The sequence below is a fragment of the Strix uralensis genome, chromosome 11 (genome assembly GCF_047716275.1).
Source record: "Strix uralensis isolate ZFMK-TIS-50842 chromosome 11, bStrUra1, whole genome shotgun sequence".
NCBI lineage: Eukaryota > Metazoa > Chordata > Aves > Strigiformes > Strigidae > Strix > Strix uralensis.
In genome coordinates, this window is record NC_133982.1 from 21026846 (window position 1) to 21053923 (window position 27078).

Below are 27078 nucleotides of genomic sequence, written 5' to 3' on the forward strand. Positions count from 1 at the left end.
TAATTGAGTACATCACTTGAAACAAAATACCCCAGCAACAGCGATAGTGGCATCCAATTCTCAGAAAATATTAGACCGGAACAAGTGCCCTATGTTTGATATATACAGCAGTAATTACTGTCTGCTCCCCTGCGTGACCTATAGCAGGAGTGTATTGTCACTTGCAGAATAGAAATGATGACCTCAATTCAAACAGCCTAATGCAAATATCTTATCCTGGATACTAGTTCTAAGCCAAACAAATTGTCATTTTGGCTGAAAAATTATATATTTTAGCTTGAGTTTTCCCCATATAATCCCTGTTCTACTGACTGCCCTTTTAAAATGGGCAGAAGTAAGTAGGATTCTATTTCTTCCCCAGACATGTTTCATTTTGACCACTGGATATTGCAGTTTCAGGTGTGTCTACAGAGGATTTCATGCATAAAGTTAATGAGATGATCCTTAATAAAAGGGATCTAGTCTGCTGTTTCATGAGTGACATTTTTCATTAAAAGATCAAACTTAATTTAATATTAAACTTATAATTATAGACTGAAGTCATCCATACATTCAAGCACGTACATAATCTAAGCGCATATATATATATATAAGTTATGTTTAAGGCATGGACCCCTTGTAAATGCCATGAGCAGTGTACTTCACAAATTACAGTTTTGCTAAGGTGCTCTCATCGGCATATTCTGCATAGAAAAAACACTTGTAGGGAATGACTAAATCAGAGTGGCACATAATTATATACATATCATATATATTTATACGTGATGCTTGTGCTTTGGATCTTTGTTCCTGACATGTCTTTATGCCTGCTATGGGTTATAACATTAAGAAGGAGATCATGATCTGGGTAGCAATATCCTAAGGTTTCTCACAGATGTTATACTGAAGTTCAAACTGCATGTAAAAAAACCCAAAGTACAGGTGATTTTTAAAGGAGTAAAGGCACTCAAAAATTAATATTGTCACCGAGTAGGACTTTCAACACCCACTAAATGCCTCACATAGCACATACCTACATAGTAAGTGCCCAAGTACTTAAAAGGTCTAGCTCCAAGTGTTGTCAAGACTGATGACTTGATAATCCACGCTTGCAATCTTTCTGCTCACTTCAAGGCTCTCCGGGTAATTAATGTGTTGTTTTTGTGTGAACACAATCTTGTAATCAGCATCTCTGAAGTCTACTGTAGTGTGATAAAGCTTCAAAGGGTTTGCTTTTTTTCTGTGGATTTCATTATGTTAAATAACATACTGTTAGATTAAGTCTTATTTTCTAAATTTTAAACCAGGAGTTGTTCCTTTTAGCCTATCGGAAATTAGTGGAGCTTTTGTAGAATGGATCTTCCTGACTGAAGAAAGATACACTAAAACTAGCAAAGTCTTGTTTGCCTTGAAACAATGGAAAAATGACAGTTCTTTTTATAATTATTTAATATTGATAACTCTTACTGTTCTGTCACAAGACTCTGTATTTGGTGTTTTACATAAATCCCCAGCTTCTGGACTCATGTGTTTTCATTATACTCAATTTTCTTTTGAAAATTAATTTCTAGCCCTTGTTATTATGGACACTTCTTGGGAAAAGAAGTAAATCTGCTGTACAGAATAACCAGCCTGTACCAAGAAGCAAAAGGAAAACATTATTCAAGTTTTGTTTGTTTAAAATCTTTTATTTTTTGCAATCTTCTGTTTCTTTATGACTAGGTTCGTTGCTTTATCTCAGTAGAGGTTGACAGCTGTGGCATTTTTAATGAAAAGTCAGCATGTATCTTGGTAGTAGGGGAAAAGGAGAACTACATTTTTTGTGCATTTCTATATCTTTAAACAGGAGGGATCCTTTTACTTCAAAGTTAATACCTACCTTGAGAAATCAACTAAGGAACTAACATCCCTGGTAATTGGGGCCTGTCTGATCAAGGGAATAGTTGTCTATAAACGAATAAGCAGAGAAACATCCATAGATTGTTATGGATCCTGCTGGGTTTCTTTAATAACAATATATCAGATAATATTTTAGTGAAATTTGTTTATCTTCAAAACTCTGATTTTTTTTTTCTTAGCTTGCTGAATCTGCTCAGTGATTTCCTGTCAACCAATTTCCCTCTCCCCCCATTCTTTTTCAGTGTCTCAGTTACAGTGTAACTGAATGCCTGGTTTGTTTGTACAATGAAACCCGATTTCCCCAGATAACTTATTCTAGGAAATGGTGATGTCTGGCACTGCTAGAGAGAGCAAGACTTTGTGTTCTGGCTAAGGGCAGGTACAAAGGGCATGCGTGGCAGCCTTGTTATTGATTACACACTAAAGGAAAGCTGTGTTTCTGTGGGCAGAAGAGCCTGTAAGATCACCAGGGGACATCTGAGTAAGTGATGACCGCAAATTATTTGCTAGATCATTCATTGCACTGAGAGATAGGTAAGCCAAGATACTCTTTAGCCAGTCTGCAGAGACACTCGGAGGTGTGCTCTTTCTCTAGGACCTCCTGTGCTCAGAAGATAAGTTCTCATCATGGGGTATTATTCCTTTGGCTGGAAGTGATTATTGCCTAGATGAAGCTCACTTAAATAACAAGAAAGACAGAGCTATAACAGCTGTTACTGACAAATGCCTCTGAAGCCCATGCAGTTATTCTGTCATCTCTGCCTTGCCTTTGCCGTTATATTGTACAATATTGCCGAGCTTCAGAGTGTCTTTCACACACCTCCATATGGTATTGTAAAGTGAAGTCCATAAAGGAACAGACTGCGTGTTTCTACCAACTTCACTAAACTTAATACAAGAAATGTTTCCTTCCCATAACAATGACCTTTAAATGTTAACTGCCTAAAAAAATAACATTGTCCTTTTTTAAAAAGGGGAAAATGCAATTCCTGGTGCTTGATTGTGTTACAGAATATCGGTTTTGGTGCTGTGGGGCCCAGTTCCTTTGCATTAAGCTTACAACAGTGTAACGCTTGATTAGAAGGAATTTGTTCCTAATTTATGCCAGTATGAAAGAAGGCCTTTAATTTTCCTAAGAGCTATTTCTGTTATCAGTCTTTTAAAACTTCCAGTCACATTAAATTATATTTCTAGTGTATTGTTCTTAAAATTAGTGCAGAGGTGGTGTTATCTGACTGTCATTTATGCATACGTATATACATATATACAAATTAAAAATCACTACATTCTAGCTGCCTTCTTTTATTTTCACCTTTTAAACTGACTAAGCCAGCTGTGCCCTTTGGGGTCTATAAGAATGAATCATTTTTATTATTTTTGCTCTCTTAGACAGTAATTACAGAGTAGTACGCTGTCTCTGTTTTTTAATATTATGGTGCCATTTTAATCCTTGGTGCAACACCATTAACTTCAGCAGAGTTACACTAGAAATGAATTTGTCCCCAGGAGGCTTTTCCAAATGTTCAGTTCTTTTCTCATGATTACCCAGAGGAATGGAGAAGAAGGCAAGACAGAGGGCCCTTTGATAGGAGGAATGTAGTTCAAAGTGAAGTCTTGTTTCTGCCATTCATGGTGCTCCATATGTTCCTCATTTGGGGTGGAGGTGGGTTAGACCCCGTGGAGGCACGCATGCTGTGGCTGAAGGGCAGGCAGAAGTTTTTACATAGCACATCTGGTGCACAGGTTATGTTCTTTCCCAGACGTAGGTACTGTACAAATGGAAAAAAAAAAAAAAAAAAAAGAAGAAAAAAAAGTGGGAGGAATACTCAGATACTTAAAGCGTACTTCTGTGGAATTGCCTGAAAGTCAGAAAATGGAGTAGCCAAACACTACCATATCAAACTCATCATAATTGTCAGGCTGTCTAAACTCCAACTCAGACGCTTTTTAGATGTCGAATAATCCTGCAAGTGGGGATGTATGAATCAGTGCTACCATGGATTGCCTATTGTTAAGATAGTTGCAAAACATAAAGGAGGCACTTGCAGAAGTTTCTAGGACTAGATTTTATTCATATTCAATCTTCTTTTATAGTTTGCTATTTAATTTTAGTTTGGGCTCATTTCTCATGCCCGTATCCAGTCTAAAACATTCAAATCTGCTGTGGTATGGAAACACCAACTTGTAAGTTAGATACAAATTAGTAGTGCCTAGCTGAGTTTAGAAAGGGAATTTAGAGAATTTCCTCTTTGCTGTCGGGAGCAGGGAGGGACGGGGAGCCAACAGCACGGCTGGCAGGGTAGGGGGCCCGTCCCACAGTCCCCGAGCAGGGCTGGCCAAGGACAGCAGCCAAGAGCTCAGAGGGCCAGACAATCTCATGGGGACGAGACAAGTCCAAGGCAAGTCAGAAATTCATTCCATGGGTCACTGCCCAGATCAACAGGGCACAGCACAGCTGCAGCACAGCTGGATCTGAAGCCCAGCACAGCCACGACCAAGGGCCCAGGGCTGAGCTTACTTGAGCCCCTGTGCCTGCGGCAGGGGTGTGGAGGAGGCCCCACAGGGACTGGTCGTGGCAATTAAGGCCTGTCAGTGCATTCAGGGCCCAGACATGCACATCTGGTAACAATTTCTGTTATGTTTGAATCAGAAACTCAGATCCCTGCAAAACCTAGGATCTAGCAGAAGGAAGTTGTTATGCCTTTTTAGAAAACGTCTAGTGTTCCTCCTGGGTTGGATAGTTTATGCAGTTTGCATGTTGCACACCAATCAGTTGCCTTGGCTACAAAGTCAAATATTCAACATCTAAAGAGGATACCTAGGTCTCCCGTTTTACTCCTGGAGTCTCCCTTCTCTGGATGGTGATGTTCCCCAGGTACTGGAGCCTCAGGGCAATCCCTGAGGCTTCTTGTGTGGGACTCCTGTGTCCTCTCTGAGGTCCAGGTTTGAAATTTGCCCTTGCTGCCAGCCCTGCAGATAGATGTGCAATGAGGCTCTGCTCATGCCCGTCCTCCCACTTCTGTGTGAAAGCCACAGCAGATGTTTAAGCACATGTTCGAGTTCTGCTAAAGGCAGTGAAACACAACAGTATTTCAGTGTTTTGTACCCTCTCAAGGCTCAGGTCAGTGGAACTGGTCTAAGTAATGCTCCCTCTGATAGATACTAAACATGGCTCTCCCCAGATGGCTTTACCAAGAAGCTGTTAGTTAGTACAGGAATTTATCTCCCTTCTTTCTCTTCTCTTTGCACGTAAGGAGAGTTCTTGAATGTTCTCTGCAGTTCCTCTTAAGGGCCATTAGAGAAAGAAAGGGCTGAAGTATAGGCCAGCTTTGTACTACTTCAAGTTTGGAGTGTCTTCTTAATCTAAAGTAATTTTTTTTTAAATTGTAAACCAGAATTTTCCAGAGATACCAGTCTGTATTGAGACCACACTGTGCTAAAGCGAAATAAGGTATAAGTGAATTAGCTGAGCTGCAGAGAAGCCTGCAGGGTTTTGCAAAGCTGGACTAAGCAATCTCCTCCTTGTTCTGACATTGCCTCGCTACTGCCGTGCACTCCCTTGGGCATCTCTATGTTGCTCCTTGCCCTACACAAAATCTGGCAACTCTGTGGGCAGAGACTATCTCTTCATTCTATGGTTGTGCTGTGCTGGGGCTGGTCCTTGCCTGGGGGTCTAGGTCACCACTACTCCTAGCAGTAATAACTCTCCCTCCTGTTACTAAACTAGGACTGGAGATCATTCTTTCCAGCAGACAAGGGTTCCTGATCTTTCAGGGGATTATGCTGTCGCTGCCACCCCTCTGCGCCCCCTCCTGCCCTCCTCGAGCCCTCTGCCTCGGATGTCAAGGCACAGCATCCTTGCCTGCCCCACACTGCCGTAACTTCTCCATCTTTGCTCTGGACTCCTGCAGCAGTTTTCTTTGCTGGGACCACTGTTCCCATGGCCCTGCTCACCCTCCCAGTTTCAGGTCTCTCTTCACCACTTTCTTGAGTTGTGGCTGTTTCTTTCCCATCCCTGCACCACCTGCAGAAGCCATGCTGTGGTAGCAACCAGCTGCTTAGCATGCTAGTGCTCAGCTGAACACTGCTTTCTAATGTTGGTTGGGAACCAGTGCAGAAGAACATGCTGACTACACAACAGTCTAAACTTAAAAAAATATAGAGATGTTATCTTGGAAACATTCTGATGAAGGCTCATTAAAAACAAGCTCAGAAAATCTCACACATAAATGAAAACCACACGGTAATTTTTGGTGTTACATTAAATGTGATTGTTTCATATTATGCTATGGCTGCTTATTTTAAGAATAATACACAGTTATTTTCTTGGTCTTAAATGCTGGTGTGGGGGTATCACAAACTTTCTGAGTGAAAACTTTAATTAAAAAGCAAACGTTAATCTCCAAGCAGTAGCATCTGCAGCATATTGCAAGATAAGAATTCGCCAACCTGAAAAACTAAGCAAGATTCTAATTAAATCAGGGGAAAGGATGATGAACTAGATATACGTTTTATTTAAGGATGGCAGTTACATAAGATATCAAAGATCTCATGGTTGCTATCTGATGAGAAATGTTGCTGCCAGATCTCACAGACTATTTCCAGGGAGAGAAATCCTTGTTCCACTGGTTCCAAGTACTGTTGTGATTTTGTCTTCAGCGGGGTCAGGACTTTGCTGTGGCTCTCGGTTTGACTCGGAAATCACGTCAGTCCTGTTGAAAGCTGCCGATGTTCCAGCAATGAAGCAATGTGTCAGCATGGTATGAGGAAACACCGTACTGCGAGTGCTGCCATCTTTCCAGTGAGGCACAAATACAGAGTCCTGACTATTTATGGTTATTAAAGGTCCCAGCACACCTTTTGAAAAGTAAGGCTCTTAATCCCTGTGTGCTGGCCAAAATCTATTTTCAGTGATGCCATTCTGGCTATCAGCATTTCCTGTATTGTTCCAGATGGAGATAGTGTTGGCCATTGCATCCTGTTACAAACAGTGTGCTGGGCTTCTCTCCGTTTTGGAACAGCTGATATTTTCCAGAAACAACCATGCTGCAGTGGTGTGTGAAGTGATCTCTATATATCCCTCACTTGTCTCACAGGAATGGAATGAGGATTAATCAATTATGACCGCATCATGATCCCAGTGAAGTCAAAAGAATGTTTTTTTTCCATTGGCATTATGGGGGCCAGGGCTGACTTCTGTGTGGATATTATTGTTTTGAGATACCTGCACATGAAAACAAATGAAAATGCAAAGCATTACCTTGTTGAAGGTGTCTGTGTAGTGAGAATTCCTTTAGCTGTAGAGGAAAATGCATTTTAAAGGCTGTTTCTTCAAGAGTCTAGTTACTTATCACAACAGGCATTATTGTGCATGAGGAAATTCCAGTTTGTTGAATGCGGCTTTAAACATGTGGTATTGGTTGGCTGGTATTTGTGGCTTTGCATGTCCTGTGCATTCAAAACATGCTTTGTTACGCTTTCAGGGCTGGCTCCTGTTCTTTTCCCAATGCAGCTAGTGGTGTGGAATTGTATCTGAAAAGCCGTGTTCTTAAAACCAACAATAATTCAGCTTTAAATATTGGAAGAAAGTTGAATACTGAGTAACAATAGCGGCAGGTTATTCTCTTCGACCAAATGTTAATTCTTCTGGGTAAACAAACAGAGGATCTAAAAGAGAGCAACTCCCTCTAGATTTCTAAGAGACTACAAAATGTTTCCTGCTTAGGCCTTGTCACATGCCACTTATGATGTCACATTTCAAATTGTAAATCAATTTACAAGTTGGACAAGTGATATCACTGAAAAACATTTTTGCAGGATCTCCTAACTTCTTGCGTGTGAATATAATAATAGTACATCTCTCGTGCAAATGTAGGAAAGAGTGGTCATGGACTATTTTGGGAAAAATGTACTCACCAGACAGACATATATAGAATATTCAGTCAGCAACTGAGGAGCAGAAGAACAGTAATAAATATTATTAACGGCAGGTATGGATGAAGATTAGCCTATTCCTCCAGGAATACTATCAAATTAAACTTAGAAAAATGTTGGTACATTCACAACATAAATCACGTGCTCTTCTGCAAATGAACAGTAAATGAAAAATAGAGGATATGTGTCATCCATACTTTATGGTGTTGACTTCATTTTCTCAACTATGTAGAAAAGGTTTTGATATGTGTATATTAATATTTCTCTATTGGCTAAAGATTAATTTAAACAAAACATAGCCCAAAGCTTTTCTGAAAGTTGTAACTGTTCTGCTCCACCTTCCACCAAGTCCCATGGAGTTAAACTGAATTCTGTAACTGCACGTGTGTTGTCATCTCCCATGGAAGTGCACTGTGATCCCTCCCCTGGCTCCAAAGCCCCAACTGAACTCTGGCTGAAAAACTTAATACTATATTAATGCATGGCTGCTGCTGCCTGCCATCCTTTCAGTACTTCTTCAAAACCCAGGTGAGCATTCTGGATCTAAGAGAGTGCTCCTCCAGGTGCTGGAGCTGCAAACATGTCTGTAAAATGTTTTTTTTTAAATATTTACAAGTGACTAAAAATTTTCCCGAATTTTCAAAACATATGGATTTTATACACCCCCCAAGGACTATGAAATTTCCCCAGAAAAGTGGAATCTGTGTTTACCATTACATATGAGCACTTTTATAACTTCTGTTAACTAGAATTACACAAGATTGGATTTAAGAGTGTTGACAGTAAATACTTTCTGAGAAGTGAAATATGGAGCTGAAAAAATCTGATTGTGTTTGTTTAACTGATTGGTAGTGTTTATGTATTTTGTTGTCCAAGTATTGTTGCAGAACAAAGTTATATTAGGTAAAATTAAGAATGTTGAAGCTCCCTGTGAGCTAATTTTATCTAGGAAACACATGCAGCCCAACTTGCCACACAATAGAGTCTTTTAAAATGCATTTCCTGTCAAAGTATTCCTGGCATCTTCATTTGAGGGAGATGTATTTTCGTTGTTCTTTTGTCAAATAACTGTTTTTCACTTTTCCAGATTTTAATTATTAGTGTAGTAAAAAGAGAACAAATTCTGTATGATTTGTGGCCTTCCGGCTTCACTTTCATTATTGATTAATTACTGTAGTTTGGCAGGACCTAGACATAAGGACTGGTGTAAGTTAAGGTCTTTAACATTATTTGAAAGTGGTAAGGTTATTTGGTTTTTTCCTAATCCATTTTGGAAGCATAAAAATATTAGCCTACTTCTTAGATGCATCTTAATTGCTTTCCATAGAACAGTCTGCAGGGTGAAAAACTTAACACTTTTTTCAGAGTATGGTGCAAAATATAGCTCTGTGGTGACAAATAGTTTCCTTCACAAATGGAACCCATAGCTGGGTACTTCCAATTTCATATCTCTGAGCCAGGTCTGACTTCTCTGAACTCAAGATATTTTCCACAATTGGAGGTGAAAAATCGTGTGCTGTGGTGCCACTCATGTCCTTATGAGATTTAGTGAAAGCTTAGAGTGCTCACCACTATACTTCAACCACCAGGTTTTGTAAATAGGCTTGAAATCCCATGAGGCTTCATTCCCACTGGCCCTCTGTCTGTACTGCTCAGTCCTTTGAAAAATTCACCCAGGTGAGGGATCCAGATACCTCTGCCCACAATGAAACATATAAGCCTTTATCAAGCCATTGGGCATTCATGTAAATGAATCAGACCTCCAGTGTACCCAGGGAAATGTCTTCCTTTTCCAGTAAGGCAAGCAAGGAGCTGATTAAGGGGCAAAGTCCACCGATGAATAAGTTCTCAAGAAACACAGACCGGGATATTTTGGGCCAGTCTGAAGTATGAATTCCTACAAACATCCAAGGTAAGCAGTTCTGGAGAACTGAAATGCTCTGAAAGGTCTGGCCCCAGCCTCTCTTCCTCTGTACTGTTTTATATGGGAATAGTGGTTTTTTGGGACAGTGAGGATGGGGATGCAGTGGGGAGTGACCCTTCAGGGAGGGAGCTGGGGGATGGAGACCTGCCTGCTGGCCCTGGGAGAAGGGTGAGGGAGAGACAGGGTGTCTTGGAGGAGGACAGGCTTCGAAAAGAAGAAAACACATGTCTCACTACAGCCCCTAGGAATATCCCAAATCTCCTTCTCACCCCCTTCCCTGGCACCCACGGCTCTGCCATCCCTTTCTTTCTGCCATACCCATCCCCGATCCCCAAATGTCCCTGATTACACTCCGAAATTGTACCCACTGCTGCAGACAGTCAGGTGTGGGGCAGCAGAATTCAGTTTTACTTATGCCAGTTGAACTGGTTCTGGTCTTACGGGCAGGATCAGTTTTACACATGATGCAGGACCACAGCAGAGTCCCAGGCTCAGCAAGGGTCCCTTGGCACTGCAGCCCCCTTTGGAGGCCAGACCCTCTTCCTGCTGCAGGAGAGCCAGCTGCACTGAGCCAGGGGGCTCTTCTCCACCTCCCCTCTTCCCTATCGCCCCAGCCCCTGTGGCAGCATGACCCCCTCGTCCAGCTCGCCGACCCGCACCCACGCCAGATATTGTTCATACACCACAGAGCCCAATACAGCCAGTATAGCGGAATGGCTAATTAAAAAGGCAGCATTTAAAATGCCAGTCCGTGGTTGCTTGGAAATGTAATCCAACTTCAGTATTATTTTCGAGCTTAGATTTTTGAATCCAAAATTCCATGTGACGGAAGAGATGGGTATTTAAACAGATGTCTGCAATTTCTTTAAAAAATAGAGATTGAGTTACAGATGGTAGAAAAGGCCTGAGAATTAAAAACTCCTGAGCTACAAGAAAATTTACATGTGAGCAAAATCATTTGCTGAAATGAATGGTCGTGCAATTCTGCATGTTTGAAAATTAAGCTTCTTTCACCAAAAATATGAATCTTCTCCCTTCCATATTATCTGTTTCTCTACTACTAGCCTTGGCTGTCACCATCATCATCACAGCCAAGTCACAATACGAGGGTCCTGTTTCTAACAGACAAGGCATATAGTTCTTTCCTTCTCCTATCTCTTGTACAATTTGGCCTGCCAGGACCAAAAATTTTGATCTGAATTAGTTTAAAAGAAAACTAATCTACCCCATCTGCATAACCGATGCCTGATTGCTCTAACTTCCATTTAATAAATCACAAATAAATGGAATTTTGTGATGTAAGCCTGGAAGGAAACCAGAGTCATCATCTGTACTTGCAGATGAAATGGATTTTTTTTTTTCCCTTCTTTCGGAGATTTAAAAAGAAAATGACCAAAATAAACTTTGAGTGAAAAAGCTGGTAACTTCTAAAGTGGCATATGAAATTCAAAGCACTGCATATTGGAAGAGAAAAACTGAGCACATTTAGTACAGTTTTGAGGAGCAATTCAGGATCCAGCTCATCAGCTGGGAGATCTGTGCATTGCTGTGAGTAGGTTTATGAAGATCTCCACTGATGCATATGTGCTAAAAAAAAAAGCAGTGTTAGGATGTATGTGAAACAAGTACATAGACTCAAACACAAGCTGTAGGAGACCTTTACTTGCACTGCTCCTTACCTACTCTGCAGAGTCCCAGTCTGTCCATTGCAAAACCAGTTAAAATTAACATGATTCAGAGAAGAGCAGCAAGACCCACTAGGTGCAGAAAAAAGCTGTCATGTGAAGTGACCAACTTTATTTACCTTACAGTGGAGTGGGCATAATCAAAGCATCTACATCAATGTAAACATTACGAAGGAGAATTGGGAGTATCTGTCTGTCTTACCTTGTAAGTACAAAGAAATAGGTCTGTTAAGGGGAACAAGGTTTGCTCAAAGTATGGGACCACCTTTACAAATGTTCAGGTTCAGTGTACACTCCTGGATATGTCTCAGGTGGGATTTCTAGTAAACCAAAGTACAGAGGATGCCTAGAGGATCTGTCCCAAATTGTTTATTAATGCTGACAGATGCTCTCTGACTATGCCAGTATTATTAGAAATCCATCAGCCTCTTAAAATTTTGCAGCCTTCAACACTGTGCTGTGTACTGACTGACATTCAGGGCTGGGAGACCTGTGGTGGCTGGTAAGGCATTATTCTGCTTTTGCTTTGGCTTTGGGTGTCTATGTCTTTTTTCCCTAAAATCTTATTTAATATTATTTTTTGTTAGCTATGTATTTATGTTCATTGAGAAGGCAGCATATACCACAGTGTGACAATGACAGCTCTTTGCATTTACATAAAAACCTTCTTTGAACTGATATTCACATATTTCACAGGACAACTTTTTGAAAGTGAGGTGGAAACCCCTTGTGTACCTTCTATTACTCCACTTAGACAGGAGCTTTCTGGCACTAAGTAATTACACATATAAGAATAAACTGCAAAGAATAATAAGAGAATATTCAACCTACTCTTTTAGAGATGATTGACAAAACGCTTTTAAATGGGCTTCTTTTTTACTTTTAAAGACACAGAAAGTAGTCCTACATGATTTTTCTAAGATTATTTTGGTTTATTTCTGGAGGAGAGCGGAGAGGAAAACTGCTTTTACCTTAGAAATCACATGTCTTGCTGGAGGACTTGTTGAAGGTCTCAGATATTTATTGTGAGGTCTGACATTTTAATTGAAAGGACAGGAGTGTTGATTTTTTTTAAACAAATAGATCCTTTGTCCAAATTGTTTATTAGATGTTGGATTAAGTAGGTTTTAACAACAAAAATCATAAATCAGAATATTTTCAATTGTCTGACTTAAAATCCTTTCTTTTCTCAGTTACTCATCTTTAAAATTTTATATCCAGTGATATTATAATTACATTAATTCTCCATTTGTCAGGGGATTTTGAAAACTAATTCTCTGTTTCAAATGTAAAAATCAAGAATTCCCCAAAGCTTTTTTTGGTTAAACTCCTGGATATCATTTCAAGCTTGAAAATGGTTGGTTATCTGTCAAAGTAAAAAAAAAGGGAAATGGCATGGTTCTGTTAGAGTGAAAAAATGCAAATTTCATCAGGCTAGTTGGAAAAAAGAGAAAATCACAGTATTGAATATTTTATTTAATACTATCTGCCATGGGAAATAGGGAGAGGACTGGCTTGAAGTATAATAGTTGAAAAAGACTAAACAGCAGGTTTTCTGAAATAAAGTTATATCTAAAATAGAGTGGCAAAAGATGACAATAGTGAAAGCCAAACAAAAGGAGAGAATAGAAACACTGAGAGTGAGGAAGAGACTGGTGAAGTCTTTGCTTTTCAGAATGCAGACTGGGTACATACCCCTGATTGCTAGATCAGTTTTCTGAAAAGGATATTCACCCTGTATCTAGGAATCAAAAAATTATATCTTTAGGAGGGCCATGGGAATAGGAGAAATTTCTCGTCTAAAGAAGTTACATCCATTTACAGAATGTGGATATTTTTATTGCTCAGCTTGAATCATACCAAGGGATCCTGTGCCTTCAGTATTTTGAGTCTTCCTAACCGTGCCACAGTAATAAGAGCACTCCTGTGAATACTAAATGAGGACTGAATTACCATCATGTACACATCCTGCACCAGAGCCAAATCGGAAGTGAAATATCATGTCACATATGAAAGCTTAAGAACTGATTAATTTTGATAGCATATTTATAGTTCTCATTTACAGAGAACTCAAAATACTTTAAGCAAATGGAATACTAAATTATACCAAAATAATGTAAATGAATGGGACCTATAGACAAATTAGGACTCTTTGTGATGGTGGACGAGTTCAAGATGGAACTGTCTGTAGAGCAATTGCTTCATTCAATATTGATAATGTTTGAACGCAGGCCTCATTCAAATCCATGGGACTTTTACCATTGACTTAAATTGAGGACAGGATTTCATCCTCTTTTTAGCAGAGATAGAGGACAACAATAGTGTGCCACATGTCAGAAAGAGGAATATCTCATCCATTTGGAAGAATAGAGGGAATATCAGATGAAGGGAGTGCACTTACAGAAGCCCAAATATGAGCAGAAAACTGGGTTAACTTGCTGTCTGCTGACCAAATGTCTCAGGGTCATTGAGAAATAGGACCACAACTCTGTTTCTTCTAGAAGACAGTTCTGAAAAGTGCATAAATCAATTGGGAAGACCTTATGAGCAAAAGCAATATACAACATTTGTATCATGAGAATTTCACAGCCAATTATGCTTCCATAAGCTTAAGCTTTTTTTATAATTGGGGATGAAAATACACTCTTGAATGCAAGATCGGAAAACATTAGAAAATGCTAAGGCAACTGCAGTTCCAATTTCCAGTTTTTCATCTTATCATGACACATGCAGTAAGTGCACTACCCCATTTTGATCCAATTCCATTAGATATTTGTAAGTCACATACAGCGCTGGTTCATGAAACACAGCTTTCAGATACTCACCAAAATGAGCTAATTAATCAGAGAGGACTAAGACAACTCCTCTCTGATGAATGGAGTATGTAATTTAACAAAATTAAGTCAATGGTGTAAAAACAATGAGATAAAATAATCTGATTTCTGGTGGGACTTCCTTCCACAAGATTGCTAGGCTGCTATTTTTTCCCCTCAGAGAACGCTACCCCTTGCTGTTTACCCAAGAAAAGAGGAATGGTCATATCAAAGCATATTCAAGGCTGCAGCCCATCACGAACACAAAAGGATTGTCGCTTTTGCTATGACTGTCCTGGAGGAAACAGAGCCTCGCCTTCAACTGGCACAATGAGACATGGGAAGTCTTTAGACATCAGTGATTAGGTAAGGAGTTAAGTCTCCTTCAACATCCACAGTAACTAGATATCTGGCCACGGTAAAGAGAGCAAATATGTTGGAGTGGTGTCACCTCATGGCCTTTTGAAAATGTCTATGTAATTCACCCTGCTTTTTTTTTTTTTTTTTTTTTTTTTCCCCACGGCATAGACTTTATTTGAGTGTATGGGATTGAAAGATTGAAATTCCATTTTGGTGTTCCAGACATCAGGAAATAATTGTCTGTCAGAGTGGGAGACAGTTTCGTTCTCCATAGCTGGAAGGTGTCAGGTTGCTGGTTAACTTTGCCTTTGAGGATTCCCATGAGGTCCCCAGGTAATACTGGGGACAATGTCGGTTATTGCACACAAAGTTAAAGCAAGCAAACATAAAGCCTTCCCCACAACTTCTAAACTTTCTTTGAAAGAAAGGATAAATCAACATGAGATTAAAAAAAAAGATGAAAATAATCACTCTTGATGGCAGGGTAGTAATTATAACTTTGTGTGGGAGAAGTTAAAATCCTCTCTTATGTGTGAATTGGGCGTCTTTTCCCCACGAAAGAATAAATGTGTCTGTGTAGCAGAGTCCTACGAATTCCTGAAGGAGCAGGTCCGTGGCTTTTCTATGGATTTGTGTCTTGTGGTCGCCTGCCAGAGGCCAGTGTCACCCTCGTGGCTGGGCAGCTGTATGTTATGGCAGCTCCTCCACACGAGTGCAATTTTTCCTTCCGTGGAAAGGGATCATCCTTCTTTTTATTTTCATGAAACCTACAGGGAAACCATAGCTTTGGGACGATGTCTGGCACAGATTTGCAGGGGGCTGAGGGGGAGCAGAAGGGAGTCAGCCCTCCTGGTGCAGTTCGCACTCCTGGTTGAGCAGCAGGATGGTGTTGGGGGGCGAGACCCCGGTCAGGGCTGTGGGACCCGTTGCCCAGAGGTGGCTGACCGGGGCTCCTCGGGACGGTCACGCACCAGCGCCCCGCGCTCCCTCCGTTCTCCTGGGAAAAGGGATTCAAAGCGTGAAAAGACGTGGGGAGGGCTCGGTGCTGGGAGAGAACCCCCTGCTTGTGTTTCACAGGATATCGGGCTCGGAAGGGCACCCCCGGGACCCGCTCTCGGGACGCAGCTGTAGGAGCCGGGGCTGCCGGCGGGGGTCCCGCCGCTCTGGGCGCAGCCGGTCCCGGGAAGAGCATGTCCAGGACCGCCGGTCTGGGCTGTCCCCCCACACCCCCGCCGTCGTGGCTTCACGGCACCGGGCGGGGCCGCTCGGGGGGCACCCGCACAACTTCACCCGAAGTTTTCTCGCCGCCCCATCCCCCTCCGGCCGGTCGCGCCCGCCCCCCCCGCCAGCGCGGGCACCGGGCGGACGAGATGCTGAAGGCTCCCGCCGGGGCTTCTCGCTCCCCAACCGGCGCACAAACCGTCGCAGGGCGACTCTCGCCGCCGCCTGTCCGGTCCCGGGGCGTGCAGCGGAGGGGCCCCGGGGGCGCGTCCCGCCGCCCCGCCCCGCCCCGCCCCACCGCCCCCGCGCTGCCGCCTCGCAGGGCGGCGGGTGCCGCGGGAGGCTGCTCGGTGCCGCCGCCGCCCGGGAGGGAGGTTATGTAAGGGGGGAGGGAGGCGGCGGGAGGAGGAGCAGGACGCCTCGCCGCCGCCGCCGCCGTGCAGCCGGGTAGCCGCAGCCAGCCGGGGCCGGGGCCGGGTCCGGTGCCGGGGCGGCCGCATGTGCGAAGTGGGGACGCGGCCGCCGCTGGCCGCCGAGCGCGGGGAGCCGCCCGGGGGTGCCGCCGCCGCCGCCGAAAGGTGCCGAGACATGGGGTGAGTCCGCCGGGCCCCGGTCACGCGTGGGCGCCGACCCCACCGTGGGCGCCACGTCCCGCCCTGGCCCCGCGTGGGCGCCGCCTCCGCCGCCCCGGCCCCGCGCCCCGACCCACGCGTGAGCGCCGCCTCCCGCCCCGGCCCCGCCGCAGGTGCGCCCGGCCGCCCGGCGAGCGCTCCCCAAACCCGGCGTTTTATAACGTAATTAATCATTTACCGCCCGCTCCGAGCGGCGGCGGGGAGGCTCCCGCCAGAGCCACCGGCGGAGCGGGCACGCAGCGGAGGAGCCCCTTCCCCCCTCCGGCACGGTACCGGTGGCCAAATCCCCGCTGGAATAAGCGGGGAGGAGCTGGGGGTGCGGCGGCCTGGGGGGGGGAGGTGGTGCGGGGCCGGGGGTCCGGCCCCTCGCCGGGCAGCTGTGGGATGTGCGCGCCGGGCTGAGCCGCGAGTTCATTGTCAGATGTTTCATGCTCTGGTTCGGCGAGAGCCCTCGGCTGCGGGAGGAGGCACACAATAAACTTGCCTGAACTGTGCCAGTTGTTCGCTAATTTCTGTAAAAATCCCCCTCTTCCCCCCCCCCCCCCCCCCGTTTGTTTTTTGTTTTTGGGGGTTTTTTTTAACATGTCTCTAATTACACGTGATGGTCTCTCGGAGAATTCCTTTTGATCTTTCCAAAAATCAGTCCTGCGTTTTTCCTAGCCTCTAACTTTAACGAGGGGACAAAAGCCAAATGCGGGCATTAGAGCAGTTCGTGAACTACCTATCAGGGAACAGAGGTTAGCGTTGTGCTTTTGGCTTGACCTATATATAGGTTTGAGATCCTCTCGACCAGAATGTCTTGGGGGATTCCAAACCCACACATTTAATTTGCTTTATTTTTATCCTATTATGTTCTCTTACACCTTTTCTCTTCCTTGCCTCTCCTCACCCCCCTGTGGCAAGGAATCGTTCTCCAGTTTCTGAGCTGCCTCATGCCACTTCCAACTATGCAAACTCTCAATATAGATTTGTTTATTATTGTCAAACTGATATAATTCGAGACAGTATAGATAAATAATGAATTAAAATGCCATGCATGTGTCTGAATTTGATACCCAGGAGTACAGGGGCAGAGTGAGAAATAAGATCTAAGTGAGTATCTCCCCGTGTTTCAATTCAGAATTACAAGGGGCTCTTCTGCTTCTTAATTGTGTAAAGTTCCATTGGAAAACAGAACAGAAACTGTCCTTGGGGTTGGAGAAGCATCAAAACCTGGCTGGAGCAGCACTGCCCTGCTGAGTCCAGGATGGTCAAGAAACAGCCATCCAAGGGAAACTTGCCTCCATCGTTTTACCTGGGCATCTCTAAAGGCAGATATTTTTGTTGTCATGATTTTTAACCATTTCTGTACTGGTAGACCAGTTTAGCTGAAAAGTTTAGCTGTGGCTTGGTGAGAATTGAGAGGAAGATTGCAGTGGTGTCCCCCACCTCTTCTGTAAGTCAGTCGTAGCTCTGGGCTTGGCATGGTTCTGCTCTGCCCCAGAGCTGTTCAAGCTGCGAAGGACTTGAAGGCTTTTGGGTGCTCTGGTTGTGCTCGTGTCTGCGCTATGTATACTGCTGTTGGGTCATGCAGACTTGTACGGGTATGAGGCACGTTTACTAGTCTAGTTCAATATCCTGATTTAATGTGTTTCATTTCAAGTAAGTTATTTCAGTCTTACACCAGTGCACGTGATACCAAGCTCCCAGCATCATTCATTCCCAGGGTTTTGGCGTGGGTTGTACACACTCGTACACTCTGTACAGAGTGCAGACAAGGTGTTTTTTGGATATACATTTTGCTAGTGTCTCACTTGCCATTCACCCTTCTAATACAGAAGTACTTGGAAGTACGATTGAAATAGCGTTACTGCAGCCGTGGCTTAGCATATGTGACACAGGAGCACCCCCCCCAGGTTCTGCCCTGTTCCATCTCTGCTGGCAAATCCTTCCCCTCTGTGTGCTTCAGCTTTTCCTTCTGTGAAATGGGCACCTCTGTACTTCTCTGTCTTTGTGAAGCATGTTGTGATCAGAGCACAGAGTTCAGTCTTTCTTGAAAGAATATATTTTGTCCCAGGCATTCCAGTAGGATTTGCTTCCTGGGCATGTTTTGGTGTCATGTATGGGGCACGTTCTCACAGAAATTGTGACAATAACTTGACTCCTAGCTCTTAAAATATTTTTTTCCTTTTTTTTTTTTTTTTTTCCAGGAGGTGACCATTACTAATGATTCATTTAAATGCTGCCTATGGATTTGGCAATGACTGATGGTGCTATGAAACCTGATATAGCTACTTGAGCTCAGCAAAGCTATTTAAATTGCTTATTAGCTGTGAGCTGAGCTATTTAAACTGTTGTTTTAGTTCAACTTACTAGGCAGCAAGGTAGTGTCAAGTTTTACAAAAGTAATTTACATGTTTAAAAAAAATTAATGCCTGTAATTTAGGGGATGTGAAAACAATGTTGTAAAAAAAAGTGTCCAGGGGAAAAAAAAGTATCTGCTTCAGTGCCCTTTAAAGTCAATGTGAAAGTTCCTGCTGGCTGAAAACCATTGTCTTTGGGTCAAGCCACTGTTAAGAATCTCACTGGACAAATATTTACTTTAAAGGGAACAAATCTTTTCCTAAATCACTATTTTCTTCTACCCAGCATGTCTGATAACTGGTGTTACCTCAGTAGTCTCAGAGCTTAAATTTAAGCTATTCGAAAACCACAATGTCATGCATTTCTAGCTGTAGAAATCTTTCTCTGAAAATACCACCTGATTTGTCTCTTGGTGTTGTGAGCCAAGGGCTAACACAACCAAGAAAGTGGCTTGCTTGGCTATGGCTCTGTTATTAGTGAGCTGTACCTACTCATCTAATAGCTGTGGTCTGATTCAATTTGACCTCAATTTAAGCAGTCTAAGCTAACTTTCCAGTCATAAAGATGATTCGGGTTTATTTATTAGATGATTTAAAGAGGTATTGGATAGCTGCTTCATCTGTGCTTACATTCTTTTACTATTTTAATTTCTTTGGTATCTTTGTGTGTCCTTATCTGTCCATTACAAAATATTTCTTATTGTGAGGTGTGTGACAAGTATCCAGTTTGGATTAGGCGTGTAAATCACTGCTGCTGAAGCTGTTATTTATGTTATCTGTTGGATTAAAGCTCCACTAATTTAAATACCCTGTAGCAATAAAATTGAATTTTAGATCTGTTTTATAAATCATATCAAAATGAAAATCAGGTCTCTGAGTGTTAGAAATTACTGCAGAAGGCTGTACAACCATGAAGAAGTGTGCGCTATACAGGTTAATGATGAACTAACTCATAGCACACATTTCTTTTGGCTGATACGAGATGGCTTCTCTGTGCTGCTTCCACAGGGGCTAATGTGGCAAATTAGTCCCATCCAGTTGGGATCCATCTGTACCTCCCCCAGGTGGACTTTGAGCCCACACCTTCCTCCAGGAAGGTGGGAAAAGGTGAGTTTCTAAGCCTGGGTCAAGCAGTAAATAAGCTCATCTTAAGGAGACTGGACTCATGAACAGAACTCTGCCCCTCCTGTAATATTTTCAAGAAAAGGTGCAGTTAGGAGCCTATATTTCTGAGAGCAGTCATATATAATGTTTTTATTACGTAGTGACATGTAAGAGCAGTAGGAAAGTCTGTCTTGCACTCTTCCTTTCTGCTGTTAGCAATAGTAATGTCCATCGGCCAACATACAACTTTATGGGGGGAGTAAAAGGCAGACAAATGGGAGGCTGGGGAAAGAAGAAGGTGAAGGAAGCAGAAGATGTGAAGAAGCTAGTGTTATAGGAAGACATTAATTTTGGGTGGCGTTCAAGCTGGCCTTTCCCCGTACCAGCCGTACTTTAGATACCATGGTGATAAGCTTTGCCTAAGAAGCTCTGTAGCGGGGAATAGCGTGTTGCAGAGGAAATTCACCTTGGCCATCATCCAGCTCCCGCTGAAATCCACGGGAGTCTCGCACCAGCTCCCTCCAAAGTTTGGCGGAGCCATCTGTCTGTGAGGGAAGGGGGCAGCCTGGGACCCTGGGAGTGGCAAGCAGGTAACAGCACTGGGCTTTCAGTGCAAAACCACTGTCCCTCAAAGCAGGGCTGGGATGAGTGTGCCCCAACACAGATGAGTTAGTACTGTGAGCTCAGGGACTCTTTTCTGAGGTTTTAAGGTCAGCAGCTTCAGTTCCTGGAATAGCTCAGTGGGGCAGCTTATATCAGGCAGCATCCAGCTGGTGATGGTGTTCAAGGAAAGGGACTGAGATTCGATAGATGCTGAGGCTGTTAATCTCATGATTTTTGAAGCATCTGGCTGGGGATGCTTGATTCTTCACAGCCTTGGTTCCTTATGTAGCTATTCCCATTTTGCAGAGTGGATATAAACAGCTGCTGTTCTGACTTAGAGAATTTGGTATCTCTGTGTAGAGATACAGGTGTCTGTACAAAATCCAGTGGAAAATTCACGTCCAGAGAACTTGTGAGTTCTAGAGCAGTATGTTGAGTTTACTGAAATGGATGGGAAAACACCGTTGACCTCAACAGGGTGTATAAAACCTGTTTTATGTAATTCCTTTCTTATGTTTAACACAATTTAAATAAGGTTAGAGAGGCAAGGAGCTTGGCGGAGTGGGGGAAAGTAAGAAAAAAAAGAGCAAATAGCTAGATTGCCATAAGGATTTGGGGTATGCTTAGTATTCTGGTGTGGTTGCATTCAAGTGAGTGAACAAACCTGTAACGTTGGAGTGTTTCATCCAAGTCTGCCATCAAGTGAGAGACCTTGTCATCTCTCACACAATTATGTGAGGAGTTTGTAACAGTGCAGATAGATGCAGGTAACTGAATTTGGGCAAAAATCTCCTGTGCGAATAAGCTGCAAGGAAAACATGGGATTGGGAGAAATTACAAAACAAGCTAATAAAAGAGTAGCAGAAAGAAATTATGAAAGAATGATTGGCATGAAAGACACAGTGGGTTAAGAAAACAATTCTAGGGTCTGCTAGAGATAAGTTCAGCAAATTACAATAGGAAAAATCTGCCAGTACCACAGCTACTTTGAGTGCCCTGGTACAAATTTCACTAAAATTTGCTCATGTAGACAATGCTGTAGAAAGAGTGAAGAGAAAAAAACCTTAATGTTAAGAGAGTGATCGTAGTCAAGTTGCTTTCAGCTACTAACCTAGTTAATTACCACTGTTAATTTGATTGTCACTTGAGAAAAAACTTATAAATAAAATATCTTCCACAAAGTCGGGATGTCCCTCAAGGCCTTCTTTCTATTTGAAGAGGATGGTGAGTAGGTCTCCTGATAACAAAGGCATCACTTGAAATGTTGAAAAGAGTTATTTAATGTTCAGTTCTTTTAAACTGAAAGTAGTTTTAACTAGTCCAACATTTGACAAAAGCGTCTTAAACTGTTCAAGCATATTCCCAGCATGAGTGAAACAGGCAGAGAGAGGCAATGAGTTTGCTGAGAACCCAAAAGCAAAGGCACCAGCCTTGTTTTGCATCTGGATTTTCTGCAGCGCTGTGTATTCATTTTATTCGTTCATTTGGCTCTATTAAAGCAGTGTCTACAATAAATAGCCTCACCCATGAACATATATTTAAGGACGCGTAAGCTTTTTGAATCAGCTGTTGACTTTGTGATAGGGTGTGTGCAGAGTGGGAAAGTCCTTGGTCCCGAAGGTTGCTACGTGGTCAAATCTCTGCTTGCTTTCACCTTGAACGCCGTCTATCGCATCTGTGCACTTTGTACACTGCAAATACAGCGTGTGACTTGTTTATGCTGTGTTTTGGTTGTGGCTCTTCAGGATGTTAATGTGCTTAGGGGAACGTATTTCAAGTATGTTTCTCTGATAATTCAGCTGTACGCTGTAAATAGCTGACAATCCTGTTATTAAATCTCAGAATGTGACAAGGGCACTGCCTTCAAATGAAGACAGGAAGTGTTTAAGCTTGAGCATTAAAGAAGCACTTTTAATGGCAAGAGCAATTAGACAGGGAATAGACCATTAGTATCAGGGGAGGTTACTACTGTGCCACAGGCACACATCACCCAGCTGAGGTTAGAGACGGTGTGAGTAGGGGTTGTGTAATATGTACTCATGCAAAGTGTACAAGATGAGATTGGATGATGCAGTTGATCTTTGATTATATTTTTGATGACACATCCTAGCTGCTCTCTGTCTGTTTGTAAGAGAGAAGTCTGCCCGCTGCTGCTGGCTTTGATGCTCTGTGCTTAGCTCATGTGTGACATGAGTAGCTGGCTGCTTACTCCTCATTGACGTAGCAACTATTAGAGGCTATTGGACCCTCTTGCATCACTTGGAAGTGCTTTGTAATGGTAATTTTGCCACTGGGGTCAGGATTAAAATGAAGATATTTTAAATAATTGATGCTTGAGGCATTTTAGGATTTGTTTAAAAAAAATGGGTATTGCTGAATGACATCACCAAGTGGGACAGCCTGCTTAATGACTCATAGGGGAGCAGGAGGCTCTGCTGTGTAGGTGTTTTAGGATTTGTGGGCTTCATGTTGAAGGCTGGCAAGACTGGAAGCTTTAGCTGCAAAACAACTGTGGCTTTATCATGGAGAAGAGTGAACAGATTTGACACAGGGGAAAGAGGGCCTGGCAATGGAGGTGTGAGCAGAAGTGACTGCTGGTTACTGTGCAAAGCTTGTTCACTTCAGTGGCAACGCATCCTCCTTTCCTGCCTCCCACACACACTAGTCTGATTTTATTTATTGGACGTAGCTTATCAAAATGCAAGACTGTAAGAATTTCTGAAGTGACAAACTGTTTTCTTTCCGTCTGGAAGGTTCACTGCAGCCTACAGGATTTAGAAACTTGAACCCTGCTGCAATTCAAAAAGAAATTTTCTGTAGAAGTTGTACTTTTCTGCCTACCTATCAAGGGGCCTGAGAGAGCCCTCTGGAGCTGCTAGGTGTTGTTCCCTATTAGCATTTGCATTAGAATAATAGAAGTCCTGTAACTGCATTCTTACCAGGTGGTGTTTAGTACATCAATGCAGCAAGACAGCAAAGGCTTGAAAATATGCAGCCAGCCTGTACAATATTTTTTCTAAAGCTGCTTCTAGTTGTACTGAGGATCCTTCCTTGTTGACTGTGAAATTATGTGTATGAGTACTTACTGTAGAAAATACTTGTTTGTCTCTGCTTAACACTTTGCAGTAGATTCTCCTCAGATAAAGAACACTGTATTTTTTGGGGAAAAAAAATAACAAGTGTTGTATGGCTCGGAGAGAAATGTTAATTTTATTATGTGGAGGTGTGAGCATCTTATTTTCAGTATTCATTACTTATTGTTTCATCTCTGGGAGAAGGACAGGTAGTGTAGCCAGAGCGGGGAGTATTCAGCAAGGCTTTTCTTTTTGAAAACGTCGTCCTTCAAGATGCACCCTGTCTCTCCTTCATATTAATTGTGTTGCAGTGACTGACTCAAGTTCTTCGCTTTTGGTGAGTTGCTCTGTAATCTAACAGCAACACTTCGTTGTTGCCTTTGTTTCATTTCCCAGTTTTATCAGGCTTTTGTATTCCAGCTTCCCACTATAAATCTGTTGCACACATCTAAAATGTCTCCCTGCAGTTGTTTAAGTGGGAACATGTGATCTGTTTTGTGATATTGAAAATTGTCAATGAGAACGTATGAAAAAAACGGGAGAAATTCTCTGAGACAAGACATGCAAAATGTCCCCAACCAGTACTCAGGGCTGCGCTGGGGCTCTGGGCTGCTTAGAGGATGCGTGGGAAATGTGGGGAGTCTGACACCTTATTGTTTATTTCGGAGATGGTGATGTCTAAAGACGAGGCAGGAGCTCTGTTCTGGTAGATAGTTCAGACGCCCATGCAAAGATGGCAACAGAGTGGTTGTCCCCCTGTCTCTGCCTTGTCATCACCCCATCTCTAACCAGGATGTACCTATGCATTGCTCCTCCAGCCCCCGTCTCCTACAGCTTCACGTAGTCCAAACCCCTGGTAGCCCCAAAGCTGAAATACTCTACCCTGACCTGCCAGGAGGTTTCTACCTAGACAGGGCAGCCCTGAGGTCCTCATGAGCACAAAATACACCCAAGGGCGCAACTGTTGCCCTTGGGTATACAAGGAAGAGATAAAAGCATCTTCGGACCCTATTTATGTATATGTATAATCCATGATTGTCCTAATAATCCTCTCTCCTCCATCTGGGATAGGGAGAAATTTATTCTTTTATTAAACAATAAAGGAGATTTAGTTGCCTAAAACTTTACAGCACACAGGTGAATGAGAGCTCTCTCTTTTCATGATTATTTTGTGTTTGACAGCAGTTTGTCACTTATGTGGTCCATTACAAGAGATAGCTAAATTTCTGTTGCCTGTTGTTTATAGAGGTGGTCTTTATAAACTTGTATTTAAGGCATCTTCTAAAAAAGCTAATACATAAAAAGGAGTCTAATTTGGTTTATGGTCCTTTTCAAGACAGACTGGCTTGACTGAGAACAGGGATTTGTCACTTCACTATATCCACCCAAATTCAAGGATATTAATTTAAAGCTTGAGTCTCTAATCTCAGTTACAATGAAACACAATAGCTACGGAGTAAGGGTCAGATCCCACATTCCAGAAAGGAAGCTGATGGTTTGGGAGTTATTTAGGATGGACGGGGAGGGGAACTTTCCTTTCCCCTCTGTGCCTCTTCCACTTTCCTCTGTGCTCTGGAGCAGGGGAGTGGGTGTCTGTTCCCTGGGCAGAAAGTTCTGAGCATTTGTTTTGAGACCTTCAAAATTGCATACTATGGATGATGCATCAGCTTTCAAGGACTGTCATATGCAGCCTGATGCACCCAGAAATCTCTCTCGCCCTGCTTTGCCTTCCCAGACTTCTCTGCAAAGCCTGTGGTTTTGCAGAGAGATGTGGGGGCTGCTTCCTTCTTCAGCTGGACTGAGCTCCTCGTGAAGCTTGGGGTAAACAGTTCTCCTGTGGTTGTGGTTACTTGCTTTTCCCTCTACAGAGAAGGTCTGTTCTGATTTTTCAGTCTTGGAGCAGTAATCTTGCATACGTATTGTTCAGATCTTTGCAAGAACTTTTCTCCATTGAGTTAGAAATTAGCATTTCAAATTCTATGGGGGAGAAGTTGCCAAATTTTTTTATATTTTAAGCTTAGAGTTTGGAACAGAATCAAAATATCTAATCCACTTTGCATTCCCTGCTTGGTCTTTCCTCCCTGCCTTATGAATTGGCATCCTTGTCCTCAGGAGGTAGAGCAATATCGTGCAACTCTATAAGGCTTCTCCCATGAAATATCAAAGTAACATGGCACTGATTCTCAACACACTTTCCAATAACTGTTAAATTAGCATAAGTGACATAAGGCTGTACTGGAGAGAATTTATGCTCGTCAACTGCTTTACAGGATGACCTCTGAATTATTGGCCAGAAGAGAAAATAGACACATGACCGCTGGGAATGGTTTGGGATGGTTCAGTGCTGCCTGTTATTCCTTAAAAGAACAGCTGACTTTCATGACTTAAACAGCGAGGTCCCAACTTTGCACCTTGGATCTAACTTACTTTTCCTCTTTTTCTTTTCCTGTCTCCTTTTGGCATCCTCCTTCCCCTGCCATGGCTCCCTGCGGGGAGGACAGCCCAGCTGGTGCCTGGGGTGGCAGCAGCTCTGAGCCTGGGTCAGTGCTGGCTGGAGAGGCATGTGGAAAAACACAGGGCTGGTCTGGGTTGTCCAGGGAAAAATGGAAAACCGAAGTGCTCTTTTGCTGCCTTTCAGGGGTAGTAAAGCTTCTTAGAAGAAAACCGTGTTTAGAGAGATCTGTAATAGAGGCCTTACAAGTCAAATAGATTTAATTCTTAGGGTGCTAAAGTGTGAATGTGCAAAAAGCATAGTAAGAATTTCTCACCAGTTGGCACCTTATCCTCAGTGGCTGAGTACTTGATCCATTCTGCATACTAACACCAGCGACTAATTTTAGATCACAGGGACTATGAAGAGTGCAGTTTCTAGCTCTTGACTTGCTATAATTTACTTATGGCAAATAGGGGAAACTGGTGCATAACCTTTTTTCTCCCCCAGCAAAGGAGGTGTCTGCTTCCACTTGCAAGGAATCTCCTACCATGAGAGTGCACTCAAAACAAAGTACTGCAGAACACAAGATACGATTTTTATTCTTATTTTAAAAGAAATAACTGTTAAGAATTTTTTTTTAAATGAAGCAAAAATCAAATTATGTAAAATAAATTAAATTGTGTAATATGGGTTATTATTCTAGCATAAATCTGTCTAGAATTTGCGGGCTGATTTTGCTCACATTTGGTTGGTATAAACAAGCAGTAACTTAGAGCAGAAGAGGATCAGGTCTCCTGCTTGTACTCTCCTGTGGTTTTCAAGGGTGAATTCACTGCTGCATAAATCTCATGAAAGGTTCAAAGCCCCACAGCAAAAGTATTAGTAAGGGACACAGAAATAAGCAGGTTGTGTCATCTGGGATGCATATCAGCCTGACGCGTTATCCATCGAGTGCTTTGTTTGCATTTGGTAAATACGATGAGCTACCGGCTTCGTGCTGAAGTAGCACTGCAGAACTTAGCAATGGCTTATCCAGTCGGCAGTGAGCAGGATGAGCCTCTGGTCACCATCCAG

General features: G+C 42.8%; 2 protein-coding genes across 4 annotated transcripts in view; both read left to right on the forward strand.

The window, feature by feature from the left end:
• Positions 1-14535, forward strand: part of C11H15orf40 (chromosome 11 C15orf40 homolog) — a 42142-nt gene extending 27607 nt beyond the window's left edge. The window contains exons 5-7 of one of the 3 annotated variants that reach the window (XR_012630448.1): positions 9609-9724; positions 11548-11626; positions 14416-14535. The gene's annotated coding sequence lies outside the window, so the exon portion shown is untranslated. Of the gene's footprint in view, positions 1-6537; positions 7880-9608; positions 9725-11547; positions 12951-14415 lie in introns of those variants that run through there. The other 2 variants (XR_012630447.1, XR_012630446.1) reach the window with 2 other exon arrangements.
• Positions 14536-16172: 1637 nt separating this feature from the next.
• HOMER2 (homer scaffold protein 2) overlaps positions 16173-27078 on the forward strand; it is a 57463-nt gene continuing 46557 nt past the window's right edge. Inside the window, exon 1 of the mRNA XM_074880735.1 lies at positions 16173-16408. Coding sequence (XP_074736836.1) covers positions 16314-16408 — 95 coding nt within the window. The 5' untranslated portion in view covers positions 16173-16313. The remainder of the gene's footprint in view (positions 16409-27078) is intronic.